Raw genomic sequence first — 19,732 nt, 5'->3', positions numbered from 1 at the left:
TGTTCAGCCTATTAGTCAGTAACGATTTTTATCGACCAGCGATTTGATGATTGGGAATGCAGAGGGCTGGCCTACCATCCAGTGTATTATTCAACAGAAAATACAATTTTAAAAATGATATATATATTCTTAATAATGTATACAACCACAAATACCTTTGTCTCCGGGCCTTTGAAGAGCAATACAGCAACTTATACAGTGGTTTTTTTTGTTTTTGCTACTTTCCACTAAGTGAAAACATTAATGTTAGTTACTTGTACCTAAAAAAAAAAAACCCTGTAATTATAAAATAATTAAAAAAAAAGTTTTTTTTATTACAATGATATTATCATTCACGAAATGGAAATAACAAACTCACACTCCTCATACTTAGTGCAATCATTATTTAATGCAGCATCGCAATACAGGACTTCAGGCAAGGAGAAAATATATATTTATTTTAAGATATGGACACAAATAATATTGACAATACTTCGTGAAAGGCTACAGAAGACGAAGCAGTGAGACAGATGTCATTTTCATCACAGGAAGTGGAGAATGACTAAAAGTTGACCTATTATAGGATATATAAAATACAATTTAGGGGAAAAAAATCACGGGGGAGGTTTGCTGAACTGTATTGGACAGCGGAGCCGCATTCCCCCTTCCCAGTTCACAATCAAATTGCCAAGCTGACAAGCATGTGTGGGGATGGTTAAAACAATACAGGGGTTAAACAAAACTAAAAGAAAAACAACAAAACAAAAGAAATGTATATGGCTCTATCCACTTCATCCCTTTACTGGACAGCAAAGAATTCAGAAAAAAAGTTTATAAGCCAAAAAAAAAAAACTCGTTTCGAGGTGCACAGACCTCTTCTTCAGAGTACTGACAATTGCTGCCATCAGAGCGCATCTCAGAAGGGTTGCCATGGAGATAGACTCCCAGTTAATTCCTAGGTTGTAGGAAATTGGTATAAAAAGGGAGGGTTTTGTGTGTTTAGCTGGGAATAAAGAAACAGAAGGGATAAGCAAAGCTAAAGATAACTATACAATAGGAAGCACAAAAACGTTCTGCAAAGGGGACAAGGGAAGATAACACCTTTTCTTTTCCTGGGAAGTTGAAGGGCCACTTTCATGAAAAAATTGTGAAATTCAAAAAACATAGTTATGGTATGCATTTGGATAAAATGTTCATTTGTTTAAAAAAAATACACTGTATTTTTTTTTTTACATCACTGTCACTTATAATATCCTGATATAGCTAACAGGTTTTGGACTAGTCCATCTCTTCATGGGCGATTCTTGGGAATTTCCTTATTTTTATAAGCACTCCTATACTGAACAGCTGTTGCCCTGTGCAACTGCCAAAACAGTGGTGGAGGCTGACCAACATCTTTGTATAGATCTTTTCTAGGGAGAGATTTTGTAAAGAATAAAAAAGATACTGAGGCTCCCCCATAAGGGAATGGATTGGTCCAAAACCTGTCAAATCAGATTTAAACTACCTACTGTAAGTGACAGCAACATGGGAGAAAAGTAATTTGTAGAGCATTTCACTCTGGGAGAAATTGAGTTTTAATAAAAATGTACTCTAAGGTTTACAATTTTTTTTGCAATAGTGGTCCTTTAAAGGAAACCGTAATTAAAAAAAAAAAAAAGAGTTTCACTTACCAGGAACTTCTACCAGCCCCTGTATCCGTACTGCCCTCAACGACATGGAACGATGCTCTGGTCCCCTGCAGCGGCTAAGTTTTGTTATCGGTACTGCACCTGCACGGCTCTGGCCGTGCGCGTCCTCACTCTCGCCGACGTCCCCATCCTGCGCATGTGCAGTATGATATTTCTCTTTCTGCGCATGCACAGGACAGCGACGTCAGCGAGAGCAAGGATACACGCAGCCAGGGACGCACAGGCACAGTGGCTTGGCGACTGGCCAGTTGTCGTAGACGCCTGCCGGGGGCTGGTAGAAGCCTCAGGTAAGTGAAACTCTTTTTTACAGTTGAATTAAAGTGAACCTTCGGACTAAAAATCTACTCAGCAGAACTGAAAAGGCTTGGTGTTTCTTTAACAGTTTCACAGCATCAGAACTTTGTTTTTCTTACCAAAGCATCATTTTTAGCTGCATTTTTAGCTAAGCTCCACCCATCAAAGAAAAAAAAGCCCGGGCTTTTTTTTCCCTGATGCTGTGCAGAGCATGATGTGATTTCCTATGTTGTTATTCACGTTGCCTAGCAACTGGGAGGGGTGATCAGGACACAGGACAGTTGGAACTGTGTCTCATGCTCCCTGTCACCTCCTTTCAACCAAAAAGATGGCTGCACTCATGAAATCAAACATTTGCCTGTTATTTTAAAACAGGGTGGGTAAGAGATTATATAACCTATCTATTTTAATTAACATAACTAATGTAACTTAATGACAGTTTGTTTGTTTAGGCTGGAGTTCCTCTTTAAGTATAAAAGCGGATTGCTTGCTAAGGGCAACTGCGTCACTGTTTTCGCCAGAGCTGTTCCAGTTCCTCTGCATTAGCTGTTGGCACAGATGGGAATGGGAGTTGGAGGTGGCAACTCTAGGAGGGAATAGTCTGGCTACATTGCGCTTTTGGATTATCCTTCGTGGGAATGCGAATCACAGTGTGGTCGCTTACAAAATGCTGCATGCAGCATTAGTGAGACTTATGCAAATCACAAAGACTGCCGTGAGAATGGTCCCATAGTGAAACATTGTCACAGCGCTCTGCTGACCACAGGCGAACAGAAACGCGCCGAAATGCTCCTGAAAAATGCCTCGGTGTGAACCAGCCCTCAGGCCTGGAACCCACTGAAATCCGCAAACGCAAAACGCAACCGCTAGCGTTTTGCATGAGCGGTTTGCAAGCGGATTCATGCGAGTTTTCGGTCGCGTTTTGCAACAGTGTATTTTTTTCCTCAGCGGTTGTGTAGCGTTTTGCGTTTCACGTTTTTATCCTGATTGGTCCTGTGAATTATTTTTAATTTTGTTACAGTGTGCTGAACCGCAAAACGCTAGCAAAACCGCTCAGTTTAGGTTTTGCTGAGCGTTTCTGCTAGCGTTTCAATACTTTACATTGAAGCGCTAACGCTCCCAAAATGCTGCAGGTCCTGCGTTTGCGTTTCTGGGAAACGCAAACGCTCCTGTGGAAGTTGCCCCATCCATTAACATCAGCTGAGCGTTTTGGCAAAACGCTAGCGTATCGCAGCGCTGCCAAAATGCTCAAAAAAACGCTCTTGTGGGTTCCAGCCCTCACGGTCAATAAGAGGCTGACGATTCAACCTGGCATGCAAACTGAATGCAAATTGTTGGCAGGTTGGCATTGGGCCAGTGAAAGCCAAACAGGAAGTTAGGCTGAATTCACACTGTGGGTGGTGCAATGTCTGCGCTGCACACAGTTCACACTGAATCCATTGTGATACGACTGCGACACATCAAAATGGATTTCAAAACCATGCCTCGTTCACATGTAGTGATGGTCATAAACTAGGACAGTCAACTGATTTTGTGTAATCTATTCGTAATTATGTGTAATTTTATAGCAAAGTCACCATACATGCCATTGTCACCAATATTGCTATGTAAAAATATTACATTTTTCAAAAAGATCTTGTAGTTTTGAAGAATTTTTAAAATACAAAAGAAAAATGTTTTTTAACCCCCCAAAAAATGACAGTTTTAAAAAAACAAAACATTTTTCCTTTGCATTTTTTAAATCGTTTTTCTCAAAAACTACAAGGGCTTTTTGAAAAAAATTGTCTGGCCTATTTTTCCCACTATTCCCTTTAAAGTGGACCTGAATTAAGAACTAAGGACCTGAACTAAGATAAGCAAGAGCATAATACCCTTAAAAGAAAAACATTTCTTTGTTACAGCTAATACAAAGCCTGCAATAAATCTGCAGTGTGTCTACTTCCTGATTTTATGGAAGCAGACATATTGTTAACATCCTGTGTTTACAAATTAACTCTCTGCCGTGGCAGTCAGCTGACACAGCTGAGGGATTAAATTACACCTTATGATTAATCACAGATGAGGGGGAATTAGACAGGCTAAACTCTTTAAATACATAAAGGGTGCATTTCTCTGGGTTTCCCTTCTGTCCTGTACAAGAGTTCAGGTCCACTTTAACATACGTAGCAATTTTGGTGATGATCTTATGTATGGGGGCTTCGCTATTAACCGCTACAGGCGGTACAAAATTACGCAAAATTACGGCTCCTGATTACGCCTACAAACAAAATTAATTAAGATTTTACCCAAAATTTTACATTGCGATTTTGTTTCGTAATTGTGAATTTTGGTGCAAGATTATGCATAATCGGACCTGCATTTACATCGCAATTCAGTGTTTTTTTGCACTTTTTTGCTAATTTTTGAGGTAAAAAATATAGATTTTTCACGCTTCCATGGTAAAAATATTATTTTTGCAGTACAAATATTGATTTATTTATTTTTTGTATTTTCGTGAAAAATTTGAAAATATAAACTATTTTCATGAAATTTTTCAGAAAACAAAAATAGTTTTTTCGATGCAAGAATCACTTTAGCGAAAATTCGCAAGCAACACTGACTATCGGAAACAAAAATTGTAAAATTTAAAATACACGTGTAGACATACTATAAGAAATATGTTTCTCCCGGAGTAAAACGCACCATAAATTACCTTTCTCCTATGTTACTGTCACTTACAGGAGGTAGTAGAAATCTGACAGGTTTTGGACTACTCCATTTCAGCATGGGGGATTCTCAGCATTTTCAATATTCTTTAGAAAAAGCAGGCCTTGGAATGGACCTATCCAAAGATGCCGTCCGACTTCCTAAAGGTGCCCACTTTATTGTACAAGCTTAGCACTTCTGTGTAATATGAGGGATTACCCTGAAGTATCGAAAGTACATTCACACAGTTTACCCAACTACTGCCTAGATTTGGTAAGATTGTACAATAAATATTGTATTATTAGTGAGCGCCTCTGCTCGCATGCACATTCTTTTGTCACCCTCCGCTCCCACTTCGCCCCACAGCATCAAAGGACTGGGTAGGATCGACTTGCTACATGAAATACATTTGTTTTTACACTATTTGGATTCAATAAAAGCTGTTTTATATGTGCAATGCCGCATGTGCCAACCTATTTTTTCTCTACACATTTATACTTGAAGATGTTTTTTTCTTTATGGGTTTGAGCACGCCCCAATTGCTGTGCACTACGCAGTCCTGTATCCTCGTAAGCATCCATTGTATTGTCCCCAAAGCAGTGCACTAGCGATTGTAGTGCCTGTTTCTTGTCTCTACCTTATTGCTATGCACATTTTTTTGGCAGTTTGACTGAACAGCTGCCGTTCAGTAAGTGCTTTTGTAAGTAGAACCCTGAGAATCCCTCATGAGCAGATGGACTTGTCTAAAGCCTGTCAGATCTCTAAGATTTGTACAACCTACTGCAAATAACAGTGACATTTTACTGGCTGCCGTCCTGTGCCCTCACCGCAGCTCCTTCCGATCCCCTCCGGTGCAGATGCTGACCTCACCAGGTCGGCATCTACTGCGCCTCAGTGAGCGGCTCTCGGAGTTGCGATGACGTCATTCGGACTATACTGCGCAGGCACAGAACTACTGTTCCTGCACAGTACAGTCCGGATGATGTCAGCGCGACTCCAAGAGCTGCTCGCACAGGCGTAGTAGGCATCTCGCACCGGAGGAGACCCCGGGCCAGCGGCGGGGAGCAAAACTGTGGCGAGAGCATAGCACGGCTGCAAGGGGCTGGAGGAAGCCCTAGGTAAGTAGATTTTTGTGTTTATATGCTGCTCGGATGTGTCCTTTAAGTCAGTCGTATAAGGCTATAACAGAAGAGCGGTGGATTCGGGAGATGGACGGGCACCGCGACACAGGACAAGTAATGTATAAATGCACACATCTATAAGTACATTAATACACTAAGGAAACAGCGCTGGGCGTTTTGTCGCTTGTCCCAATATTGCTCGCCGTTTACTCCGCGCACCCGATTGACCACGACGGCCCAACATCTTGCAGCATATCTGATCGACATGCTTGGCATGAAACTGGTTGCATCGTTAATCGATGATTTTCATCTGATTCGATAATAATTATTGAATCACATGGTCGCTAGATGTATGGGTACCTTAATGGGCTTCTGTTCTGTACATATCTCCTATAGTAGCCCCCCCCCCCCCCCCTCAGAAGACAGGAAGAGGAGAGGATGAGGTTGTGGAATCATGAGGGCAGCAGTGAATAGGATTAGCTATTAGCAAAGTGAGAAGATTGTAAGACCAGACAGTACAGCAATCCATCTGGCAGTGTTTGAGGGGACCCCTCCCCCATCATAGTGCATTCACCTAGACAGCCCCCTATAAACTGTCTTTTCTTTTGCTACAAAACTCATTACCCCCCTCCCCCCTTGAAGATACAAATCACATTTGCAGGAATGTGGCCCACAATGTCCTTTTCACAGGGCAGGTGGTACAGATCGGACCGAGTAGCTTTGTTCTGTACACTCTCTGCAGTCCTGGTGGAAGGAGACAGGGTGGCGCCCCTTGCAGATGCCTCCACTGGCGTACCCCTGGCTGAGCAGTCCTGGTGGAAGGAGGCGCCCCTTGCAGCTGCCACTACTGGTGTACCCCTGGCTGGGCAATACCGTGCAACCACTGCACCACCCGCTCCCTGCCGAACCCATTGGCCACGTCGTAGGGGGTGTTCCCGTTCTGGTTCCTGTAGCCCACCTGGGTGTCCGGGTGCAGCACCAGGATCTGGACCATGGGCAGGTGACCCTCCTTAGCTGCCAGGTGCAGGGCGGTGTTACCCTGGTGGTCCTGCAGGTTGACATCAGCTCGGTGGTCCAGCAGGACCCTCATGGTGTCGCAGAAGCCGGCTCGGGCAGTGTCGTGCAGCACGGAGAAGCCGGAGGGGTCCTGCCGATTGGGGTCTGCTCCCCTCCTGAGCAACAGGCTGGCAATGGCCGGGCATCCCAGGCGCATGACCTGCAGGGGGCAGAGCAGGGGGGATTAGAGACCAGACACTATAGAGACTGGAGCAATGCATCCTATTATTTCATACAAGGGTGACATCATACACATCCTATTACATCATACAAGGATGACATCATGCAGATCCTATTACGTCTTATAAGGGTGACACAATATAAAGAGCAATGCATCCTATTACATCATACAAGGGTGACATCATACACATGCTATTACGTCATACGAGGGTGACACAATATAGAGAGCAATGCATCCTATTACATCATACAAGGGTGACATCATGTAGATCCTATTACGTCTTATAAGGGTGACTTAATATAAAGAGCAATGCATCTTATTACATCATACAAGGGTGATATCGTATAGAGAGCAATGCATCCTATTACATCATACAAAGGTGACATCATATAAAGAGCAATACATCCTATTACATTATACAAGAGTGACATTATAGAGACCAGACCAATGCATCCTATTATAACATATTAGGGTGACATCACATGCATCATATATCACATAAAAAGCAAAACATAATGTTACAACATATAAGGGTGACACCACAAATAGGACTCTGGTATCATATAAAGACCGTTGTATCCTATTACATCATATATTTTAAATCACATAGAAACCAATGCCTCCTATTGCATCATGTTAGGGTCAGATCGCATAATATTAAGTCATGGAAGGCGATATCGAGACCACTGCATCATATTACATCATACAACACAGGCGACGTCACATCCAGCGTGAATGCCATTATATCGGGGGACATGACATAGAGAGCAATGGCTGCATAATATTACATCACAGAGGGGTGACATGACATAGAGAGCAATGCATCATATTGCATCACAGAGGGATGACATGACATAGAGAGCAATGCATCATATTACATCACAGAGGGGTGACATGACATAGAGAGCAATGCATTATATTACATCACAGAGGGGTGACATGACATAGAGAGCGAGCAATGCATCATATTGCATCACAGAGGGGTGACATGACATAAAGAGACATAATATTACATCACAGAGGGGTGGCATGGCATAGAGAGGCATATTACATCACAGAGGGTGACATGGCATACAGAGGCATAATATTACATCAGAGGGGTGACATGATATAGAGAGGCATAATATTACATCACAGAGGGGTGACATGGCATAGAGAGGCATATTAAATCACAGAGGGGTGACATGACAAAAAGAGGCATTATATTACATCACAGAGGGGTGACATGGCATAGAGAGGCATAATATTACATCACAGAGGAGTGACATGGCATAGAGAGGCATATTACATCACAGAGGGGTGACATGACATAAAGAGGCATTATATTACATCACAGAGGGGTGACATGATATAGAGAGGCATAATACTACATCAGAGAGGGGTGACATGGCATAGAGAGCAATGCATCCTATTACATCACAGAGGGGTGACATGGCATAGAGAGGCATAATATTACATCACAGAGGGGTGACAAGACATAATATTACATCACAGAGGGGTGACATGACATAGAGAGGCATAATATTACATCACAGAGGGGTGACATGACATAGAGAGGCATAATATTACATCACAGAGGGGTGACATGACATAGAGAGACATAATATTACATCACAGAGGGGTGACATGACATAGAGAGGCATATTACATCACAAAGGGGTGACATGGCATAGAGAGACATAATATCACATCACAGAGGGGTGACATGGCATAAAGAGGCATATTACATCACAGAGGGGTGACATGGCATAGAGAGGCATATTACATCACAAAGGGGTGACATGACATAGAGAGGCATATTACATCACAAAGGGGTGACATGGCATACAGAGGCATAATATTACATCACAGAGGGGTGACATGGCATAAAGAGGCATATTACATCACAGAGGGGTGACATGGCACAGAGAGGCATTTAATATCACAGAGGGGTGACATGGCATACAGAGGCATAATATTACATCACAGAGGGGTGACATGGCATAAAGAGGCATATTACATCACAGAGGGGTGACATGACATAAAGAGGCATTATATTACATCACAGAGGGGTGACATGGCATAGAGAGGCATAATATTACACCACAGAGGGGTGACATGGCAGAGAGGCATAATATTACATCACAGAGGGGTGACATGACATAATATTACATCACAGAGGGGTAACATGACATAGAGAGACATAATATTACATAACAGAGGGGTGACATGACATAGAGAGGCATAATATTACATCACATAGGGGTGACATGACATAGAGAGGCATAATATTGCATCACAGAGGAGTGACATGCCATAGAGAGGCATGATATTACATCACAGAGGGGTGACATGGCATAGAGAGGCATAATATTACATCACAGAGGGGTGACATGGCATAGAGAGGCATATTACATCACAGAGGGGTGACATGACATAGAGAGACATAATATTACATCACAGAGGGGTGACATGGCATAGAGAGGCATAATATTACATCACAGAGGGGTGACATGATATAGAGAGGCATAATATTACATCACAGAGGGGTGACATGCCATAGAGAGGCATAATATTACATCACAGAGAGGTGACATGACATAGAGAGGCATAATATTACATCACAGAGGGGTGACATGACATAGAGAGGCATATTACATCACAGAGGGGTGACATGGCATAGAGAGGCATAATAATACATCACAGAGGGGTGACATGACATAGAGAGACATAATATTACATCACAGAGAGGTGACATGACATAGAGAGGCATAATATTACATCACAGAGGGGTGACATGGCATAGAGAGGCATATTACATCACAGAGGGGTGACATGACATAGAGAGGCATAATATTATATCACAGAGGGGTGACATGACATAGAGAGGCATAATATTACACCACAGAGGGGTGACATGGCATAGAGAGGCATATTACATCACAGAGGGGTGACATGACATAGAGAGGCATAATATTACATCACAGAGGGGTGACATGACATAGAGAGACATAATATTACATCACAGAGGGGTGACATGGCATAGAGAGGCATAATATTACATCACAGAGGGGTGACAAGGCATACTGTAGAGAGGCATATTACATCACAGAGAGGTGACATGACATAGAGAGGCATAATATTACATCACAGAGGGGTGACATGGCATAGAGAGGCATATTACATCACAGAGGGGTGACATGACATAGAGAGGCATAATATTATATCACAGAGGGGTGACATGACATAGAGAGGCATAATATTACACCACAGAGGGGTGACATGGCATAGAGAGGCATATTACATCACAGAGGGGTGACATGACATGGAGAGGCATAATATTACATCACAGAGGGGTGACATGACATAGAGAGACATAATATTACATCACAGAGGGGTGACATGGCATAGAGAGGCATAATATTACATCACAGAGGGGTGACAAGGCATACTGTAGAGAGGCATATTACATCACAGAGAGGTGACATGGCATAGAGAGGCATAATATTACATCACAGAGGGGTGACATGACATAGAGAGGCATATTACATCACAGAGGGGTGACATGGCATAGAGAGGCATAATATTACATCACAGAGGGGTGACATGGCATAGAGAGGCATAATATTACACCACAGAGGGGTGACATGACATAGAGAGGCATAATATTACATCACAGAGGGGTGACATGACATAGAGAGGCATAATATTACACCACAGAGGGGTGACATGGCATAGAGAGGCATAATATTACATCACAGAGGGGTGACATGGCATAGAGAGGCATAATATTACACCACAGAGGGGTGACATGACATAGAGAGGCATAATATTACATCACAGAGGGGTGACATGGCATAGAGAGGCATAATATTACACCACAGAGGGGTGACATGGCATAGAGAGGCATAATATTACATCACAGAGGGGTGACATGGCATAGAGAGGCATAATATTACACCACAGAGGGGTGACATGGCATAGAGAGGCATAATATTACATCACAGAGGGGTGACATGACATAGAGGGCAATGCATTATATTACATCACAGAGGGTGTGACATGGCATAGTATTATCACAGAGGGGGTGACATGCATGATATAGAGAGCACTCCATTACATGATAGAGGGCTGGTGAGAGATCGCTGTATCTTATTACATTATGTACTAATTACGTAATCCATCATATTAAATTACAGTCACAGGGCCAGCAGCACAGAGGGAACATCGCCATGCAACCCACAGAGTGCAGAGTCAGATCCTATAAGGGAGGCATGTCACACACTAGCCCAGAATCCTTCACAACCCTGCACCCTGTATATTATAGCACCTGCTGTATGATATCGACTGTAGTTACCCTCAATTCCATCACCAGTGATACAACAATACAATGCAGATAAAAGAAGAAAGCATAAGTATATTTATCATATAACGCTGATAAATATAATGACAGGTTCTCACTGAGTACTGTACATAAGTATTAGGCTTGTAAAAGGTTAGAAGTCAGATAATTTATTAACATTATTTACAAGCAGTGCACCAACCACGTAATTACAATTACACAAATATGTTTGGTGTCATCACTAGGCCTTATAATTTACACAGCACTGAGATGAGTGAAAAGTAATCTAATCTCTCTCTCTAGCCCCCCCCCCCCCCCCCCCCTCTCTCTACCTCCTATCATGCAGGAACGCAAATGAAAAGAATATACAGGATTCCTCTGCGGATCTCTATGCGTTACAGATGGTTGTGTAAATTGCTTATGTGAATCCTCCAAGATATATGAAAAAAAATTCCCCAGATTCAGTTACACCAAGTAACAATCATATGTCGCTAACTATATAGCTAATGTGAATTATATAATTATATAGCTGCAATTAAATACACACAAAAAATAAACTGAAGCAGCTACGTATCTATAATGGCATGTGGGCTGCATCTGGGGGGAAAACAATATTCTGTGCATGATATATCCATCCTAAAAAGACACTGTCTGCCTCCAGCTACACATATTGTACACCACTCCACCTCTTGTTTCCTCCCCTATTCCTTCTGATTGTAAGCTCACAAGGGCAGGGCTCTCCAATACATTTTATTATATTTGTCACTATAATCAATATGACTACCAATTCTGTATTCTGTACCAACGTACTGTATTTAGTGTATACCATTGTCAGTATTATTATGCACCCTATATTTATTTATTATAAATTATATATATATATATATATATATATATATATATATATATATATATATATATATATATATATATATATATATGGGACTATGCCACGTGTGCTGCAGACCAGCCCAGCACATGTCACGCCACATCCTGGCGTCATTCTGCAGGTGCACGCCTGGAGGTTATGCTGGTTCTTGTAGTTCACCCCGAATGCTGCATGAGGAGTCTCTTCTTCAGTCACTCTCGTATTTGTGTTTTTGTTTCCTTTCAAATACAAGTAAAGTAATAACAGCGCAGGCCTGGCCTAACCACACACACCAGCTCTACAAGGACTCTATCTCGTATTATAGTGTAATATTAATAATAGCAGAGGAGTTCTGTAGAAGGGCGATACCATTTATTTGCTAACTTAACATTTTAAATATATCTTTTGTCTTCTGACACCCATCCAGCCTACAGACAATAATAATGCAGCCGGCATTAGTGCAATGAGGAAAAAAGCAATCCTGTGTACACGAACAGCACGATCCTGTAAGATGGTGCACTTGGAAGTGTGCTCATAAATATATATATATATATATATATATATATATATATATATATATATATATATATATATATATATATATATATATATATATATATATTTATTTATATATAAATTTATAAATATATACATTACCATTTCTTTTAGCTAAAGCACAAAGTCCCAGACGGATGTGTGTGTTTTTGTATTTTGTGTGTTGTTTTGTTTTTGTTTTCAAATCATTGTTGGTATAATAATGGTAATACTAATCTATTATCCTCCAGCATGTACCGTGGTGCTGTAAAACAAATATTTAATTATTTAATAAACAATTAATGTGAAAGAAGCAGGGAACACTGATCACACTAGGCTGTATAGCACACCCTGGCCCTAATTAAATAACCCATTATCCTTCCTTTATCCTCGTGTTATATATATATATATGTGTGTGTGTGTATGTATATATACCCTTTGCACAGAGTATAGTTACATCTATAATGGCAATCGTGCAGCGTTTATAGACGTGTGTGTTTGTCTGTCTGTTTGTGTGTATGGATATAGAAATTGACGAATGTAACTTTTCTCACGGGAGAGGTTTTCGTATGTAAATTATGAAAAAAAATCCATCCAAACTCCTGGAAGCTGTAAGACCTGTATCAAGTGTGCTCAATTTTTGTATGAGTTTTATATTATTTTTTCCAATCCTTTCCTTTAAATATATATATATATATATATATATATAGAGAGAGAGAGAGAGAGAGAGAGAGAGAGAGAGAGAGAGAGAGAGAGAGAGAGAGAGAGAGAGAGAGAGAGAGAGTGTGACATATATATATAGTGTATGTGTATGTGTGTGTGTGTGTGTGTGTGTGGGGGGGGGGGGGGGGGGATCGATAGGTAGCAGCAGAGTGGTGCTGTGCGATTTGCCCTGGCAAGCATCCCCCACCATGCCATCCTCCTGCCTAGGCCCTGCGCTGGGCACACCCTGCTCTGGTCCTGGCTGCAGACAGGCTGATGTCACCTGAGCACACAGATCTTATCTGCAGGCTGAGGTGTGTCTGCTGCAGCTCCTACGGAGGAGATGGGCTCTGACTCAGTGACAACAGTCTCCCCAGGCCCAGCCATTTATCATCCATCATCCCAAATCAGGAAAGCCAATCCAGATCCCAGAGGGTTAAATCTCACGGCCCTGCCAGGCAGAAGAAGAACGCATCTAAAAGCATTCTGCACCATCACCCCCTCCCTCTGATAGGGAAGCCCCCTCATCTGAGGAGCCCCCATTCACCTGCCCAGCGCGCCCGAACCACTCTGCAGCACCTCTTTATAGTCCTCGTTATAGGAAAACTTCAGTGTACAAAATACCTCCACAAACACCACCTGCTCAACCCAGTCTGGGTGCAGGAATGACAGGCTACAAAGTAGCGAAATTCAAAAATGAAACGCTATCTAGGGGAAAAACAGTGATGAAATACAACCTAACCGTGGTGTTCCATTTTAAATGACTATAAAATACTAAATAATAGTATTTAGAATATCTATGGGTAACCAAACACACTAACCCACCTTAATAAAACTGTACATAATAACAATACACCAAGGCCCAAATGTACTCCTTATAATCCAGTTTTTGATTTTTTTTTTATTGAAATAATTCTATGTAATTTTCTTTTCTTTTTTTGAAAGGATATAACTTGCAAGTATATATATATAGATAGATAGATAGATAGATAGATAGATAGATGGATGGATGGATGGATGGATAGATAGATAGATAGATAGATAGATAGATAGATAGATAGATAGATAGATAGATAGATAGATAGATAGATAGATAGACACATGTATACTCACATGTGTCATCCCAGTCTGTTAATTATTAATTTCCACCGGAAGTAACGGCAGCAGGACAGCTATTGTATTCGTATATATGTATTTTTATAGATGCTCTTTGCGCATCCATTTTTTGCAGTATATAGTGGAATATAAATGTGTGCCTGCCTCGGTGTACTTCATACTATTTAGTACATTTAATATAGGGTTAGTTAATACAATTCAACCATCTGGCTTTTAAACTCGGTACAAATAATAATACTAATAATATTAACAACAACACATAAATGACTTGTTGTTGCCTCCCGGAGCCGGTGTGACATTAGCAATCAGAGGGTCCCTATCACTGCAGGGTGGGGCCTGTAACACGTGCGATGTACAGTGTCACCTTCAGCCCCCCTGCATCAAGGCCTATCTCCGACCTGATTTTTACAACTTTTGTTTTTCTCTTTCTTTTACTAAAGTAATAAGAAATCCCCCCCCCCCCCCCACATACACACACAGCAGTATTGTCCCGGGCCCACCTGCCCTGCCTGGGCTGTCCTCACCTCATCTCAATGATTTTTGGACTAGTTTTGATGCTGATTGCTAAAAAACAAACTAAACAGCATCATTGTGATAGTGGCTGGGGTTTGCTGATGTGATCTGGTGCACGTTGTACAGTCAGAATGAAAGGCCTGTGTAATTGCATCATTGTTTATAGTGAAAGACGAGAAAAATCATATAATACCCCCCCCCCCCCCCCCTTAGATATATCATAAGGCACAACCATAAATATAGGAGACAGCCTCATATAATGCAGTAGTTATAGTAAACTCTGATATAGTAAACCTCTGGAGATAGTAAACTCAGTCATCAGGTCCCATATAATTACACAATGTATGACCAATTCTGATATGGTAAACTTCTGATAAAGTAAACTTCTTTTCCTCGTCTATTGGAGTTTACTATAAAGGGATTCCACTGTATATATTATATATGATCAGGAACGGCCATACAGATAAGATATAGCATCACAACTGAGGTTGAATAAAAATCTTCTCTGTATATAAATATGCTCACATTGTGGATTTCTCCCTTTTGATTGTTTTTGTTTGAAACTTGGTGCAAACGCCTTTTTGGATTGAGGAAGCGAAAAGACCTCAGCACATGGCCCACAGGAGTCCTAACGTATATTTTTAAAGCATTTAAGACAATGTAATATGTACATGTGTAATTATATATATATATATGTGTATATATATATATATATATATATATATATATATATATATATATATATATATATATATATATATATATATATATATATATATATATACATGAAATTGCTTGAAAACATACATTAGAATACTCTATAGGCTCGTGGGGGCCATGTGCTCCGTTCTTTATAGATACACTCTATATACATAATCAGAATTCGTGACTTTATAAACATATAACCTATAAGTATGTATAATTAGTGACTGTCCAGGCTGCCTTCTCTCGCTCAGGTGTAATTAGGAAACTGAATGATCAAAACTTGCCTGCAGGTTGGTGGGGTTATATAAACTCAATAAAAAAGAGATTTCGATTTTTTATTTTTATTTACAGTGAAATGAAGACTTGTGTGAGATCTCCCTATATAATATTCTGAAGGTTAAAATCTTTTTATCTCCCAGAAGCACCGAGGACCCCCAGAATTTGCACCCTAATTTTTGCACCCTTGTATAGCTGACATGGCACCCCTACTTCCATCCCCTCCAATCTTCCCTGGAAGTTTGGAATGACAATCCTGGGTGTTCCCAGCTGCCAGGGATGCTGAAATAAAGTTTCTGATAATTGTGAGTCGGTTTTGGAAGCTGGCAGCCCCCTCCCCCTCCCTGGTCTGGTGATTGGGTGGTGCACTTGCTGGGATATGGGGTGCAGCAGCCATGGCACCTCTTGAGGTGTGACAGATGTATGGTGGGAAGGCGGCCATTGTCGCCCCCCTGATACGCACACACACTCCCCCCAGCGACAGTCCATGAATTGGGGGGCTGTTAACCCCTTGTGGCAGGCAGCAGGGCCTGATGTAGGTGCAGCAGGTTAGGAGGGCTGAGGCTCTGGCGCCCCCCTCCCCTCTCTCTCCCTAGCCCAGTGCCGCCGTGCACCCACCTGCAGAGCTGTCATGCCGAAGCGATTGGTCGCATCCACGTCGGGCGATAATTGCAGCAGCTCCTCCAGGCGATCCAGCTCCCCCCGGGCAGCAGCCGTGCACATCAGGTCGGCCAGGCTCTCTGCCATGCTGGCTCCCGGGCGCAGGGCTACTGGGGCATGGCATAGAGCAGCCTGACAGCCGGGATAATGGGGGGTTCGTAGTAAATACTCGTAAAAACTTCTTGCCAGAACCCCGCCCACTCCCGGGCACACGTGATGAGGCTTAGAGCCCCGCAGCCCCCCCTCCTTCCAGCAGCCGCTCACCCCTCCTGCTCGGCGGCTTCCTTCTGACAGCTACGTCATGCTGATCCCCTGCCATCCTCATCCTCCAGTGTCATCCTCACCCCTCCTCCTCATCCGTACTCTCCAGTGTCATCCTCAACCTCTCTCTCCTCCCTCCCGTGCCATCCTCATCCCTCCTCGCCATTCTCCTAATCCAGCCTCACCCCATCCACCTGTGCCCCCTCCTCCCTGTGCCACCCGCCCTCCTGTACCAGTCTCACCCCTCCCCCACCTCACAATTCTCCTGTGTCATCCTCATCCCCCTCCATTCTTCTGTGCCACCCTCACCCCCTCTCAATTCTCCTTCCTGTGCCCCCCCCCCCCACACCAGTCTCACCCCTCTCACCATCCTTCTGTGCCACCCTCACCCCCCTCTCAATCCTCCTGTGCCCATTCTCCTGTGCCTGACCCCCCCCCTTCCTCCTGTACCAATCTCACCCACCTACTCACCATTCTTCTGTGTCATCCTCAACCTCCAGTGTCACCCTCACCCCACTTCTCAATTGTCCTGTGCCCCCTCTTCATCCTTATGTGCCACCCTCACCCTTCCTCCTGTGCCGCCCTCATCCCCCTCTCCATTCTCCTTACTGTGCCCCACACCCCTCCTGTGCCATCCTCATCCCCCTACTCTCCATCCATTATCCTGTGCCATCCTCCCTCCATATTATTGTGCCATCCTAACCCTCCTTCCTCCTATGTCATCCCCATCCTCACCCCCCTACTCTCCATCCCCCCACCCCCATTCTCCCTCCATATTCTTGTGCCAACCTCCTCCCCCCTTCATCCTGCTGTACTAAATCCGTGTTTCTGTGCCATCCTCATCCTCCAATGCCATTCTTACCCTCCACCGACAGCATTTCCTCTGCTCTCCCCCCATCCCACCTTAGCACATCAAGGGATCATCATCCCCAGCCTCATCTCACAATCCGCTCCTATAACATTGCTGTCCAGCATCTGACAAACCAACAAGTTCAAAACAGGAGAACAATAACCCCAAACCTCCCTACACCACATCCAGCTTGTTACCCTGATTTTTTTTCTTCTTCTTGGGCCCTAAAAGCTCCTGTGCGCTATAAATATTATAGATAAGGTGGGGAAATTGTTTGATAAATCAATAATAAAAATAGCTAGTGGTGGGAAAAATGCTGCTTGATAAAAAATAGCCAGTCTTGTAAACCTGGTACACACTTTCAATTAATATTAGCCAATCATTGACCAATATTATTACATCCATGTAGTTTGAGGCTCAGCAGATATTGAATACTAGGAACAGATTGTGTAGTTAAACCCTCATACTACATAGAGGTGGTAAAATTGGTCAGTGATTGGTCAATCGTAATTGAAAGTGTGTACCAGGCTTTAGATACTAGGGAGGTCTTCACACAATTCTAGTTTTCCAATTGCTCTGAATTATCCTTCTATCCGATGCTAATTATCATTCTGGGTTCATCACAGTGGGTCAAATTGAGAAAATCGAGCGAGGGAAAGGGAAGCCTAAAGTGGCACAGTCACCATGGCAACGAGTCAGGGTTTACCGTCGCCATGGGCAACTGGTATTGAAGTTTACCTAAAATGTGCCCCAATATGGATCTGATCGTTATGGAGAGCATTCCCAGCTTGGGGTGACACAACGCAACTTTCCGGTTGTGGCTACCATTGTCATCCAGCTGGCCTTACCCAACCCTGCCAGTTCCACTCTCAGATGCCCAGTAATAAGAACAGTAGTTATAATAATAATCTGAACTTACTCTTTGAAAGGAGATTGGGGCTGAACGTCAGAGGAAGTTCCCCCCCATGCTTGGGGGTGTAGATGTCACAATCCAGGAAGGAAGTCATTAGACGGGAAACCTAGAAATGGGTATTTTCCGCCCACGTGCGAGATGAGTCTGGCCTTCAGGTCGTGGATTCTACAACCTCCAGTGGTGAGGAGCCCTGCAGGAAGAATGTCATGCTGCCCAGAGGTGACCAAAAATTACACCATTCTCCGGAGGCGTCTGGCAACTGTCCATGAAATAAGCCATAGAGGTGTGTTCATGTGTGATTGCATAAGAGCATGAATACTTGGCTGCGGGGTCCTGTAGAGCTGAAGGTGGGGAGATTAGGAAGACCTATGATGTGCTAAGAACTTCCCGTGCAGGGACGCTAAGACCTTCAATGTAGTAGGAAGAGATGGATATCAAATGGAAGTGCCAGAAAGGGAAACAGAGCACCTCCAGTGAAAGTACCATGGAGGAAGGCGAGGACCTCCAGTGAAAGTGCCGTACAGGAAGATGGAGACCTCCAGTGGTAGTACAATGAGATGAGGACGTTCAGTGCAGGGAGATGAGGACCTCCATTGGAAGTGCCGTGGAAGAAGATGAGGCAGGACATTCGGTGGAAGTGCCGTGCAGAAACAGGAGGACTTTCAGTGGAAGTGCCATGTTGGAAGATGAGGACCTCCAGTGGTAGTCCAAGAAGATAATAGGCGTTCAGTGCAGGAAGATGAGGACCTCAGTTGGAAGTGCCGTGGAAGAAGATGAGGCAGGACATTCGGTGGAAGTGCCGTGCAGAAACAGGAGGACCTTCAGTGGAAGCGCCATGTTGGAAGATGAGGACCTCCAGTGGTAGTCCAAGAAGATAAGGGCGTTCAGTGCAGGAAGATGAAGACTCAAAGAGGCACTGCAAGAAGATAGGACCTCTAGAGCAGGAAAATGAGGACCTCCAGTAGCAGTGTAAGAAATCAATAAACTCCAGCGAATGAAGTGCAGT

At 43.0% G+C, this 19,732-nt stretch overlaps 1 protein-coding gene across 1 annotated transcript; it reads right to left on the bottom strand.

Moving 5' to 3' along the window:
* Positions 1-368: 368 nt before the first annotated feature.
* Positions 369-16,935, bottom strand: CDKN2C (cyclin dependent kinase inhibitor 2C). Its single transcript, XM_068239062.1, has 2 exons — positions 16,661-16,935; positions 369-6,986 (listed from the first exon to the last, which is right to left on the bottom strand). Exons 1-2 carry the CDS (start codon positions 16,787-16,789, stop codon positions 6,615-6,617), a joined length of 501 nt encoding a protein of 166 aa, XP_068095163.1. The 5' UTR covers positions 16,790-16,935; the 3' UTR covers positions 369-6,614.
* Between the last annotated feature and the right edge of the window lie 2,797 nt (positions 16,936-19,732).

The sequence above is a fragment of the Hyperolius riggenbachi genome, chromosome 6, assembly GCF_040937935.1.
Source record: "Hyperolius riggenbachi isolate aHypRig1 chromosome 6, aHypRig1.pri, whole genome shotgun sequence".
Taxonomy (NCBI): Eukaryota; Metazoa; Chordata; class Amphibia; order Anura; family Hyperoliidae; genus Hyperolius; species Hyperolius riggenbachi.
This window is presented reverse-complemented; position numbering and strand designations above follow the sequence as displayed.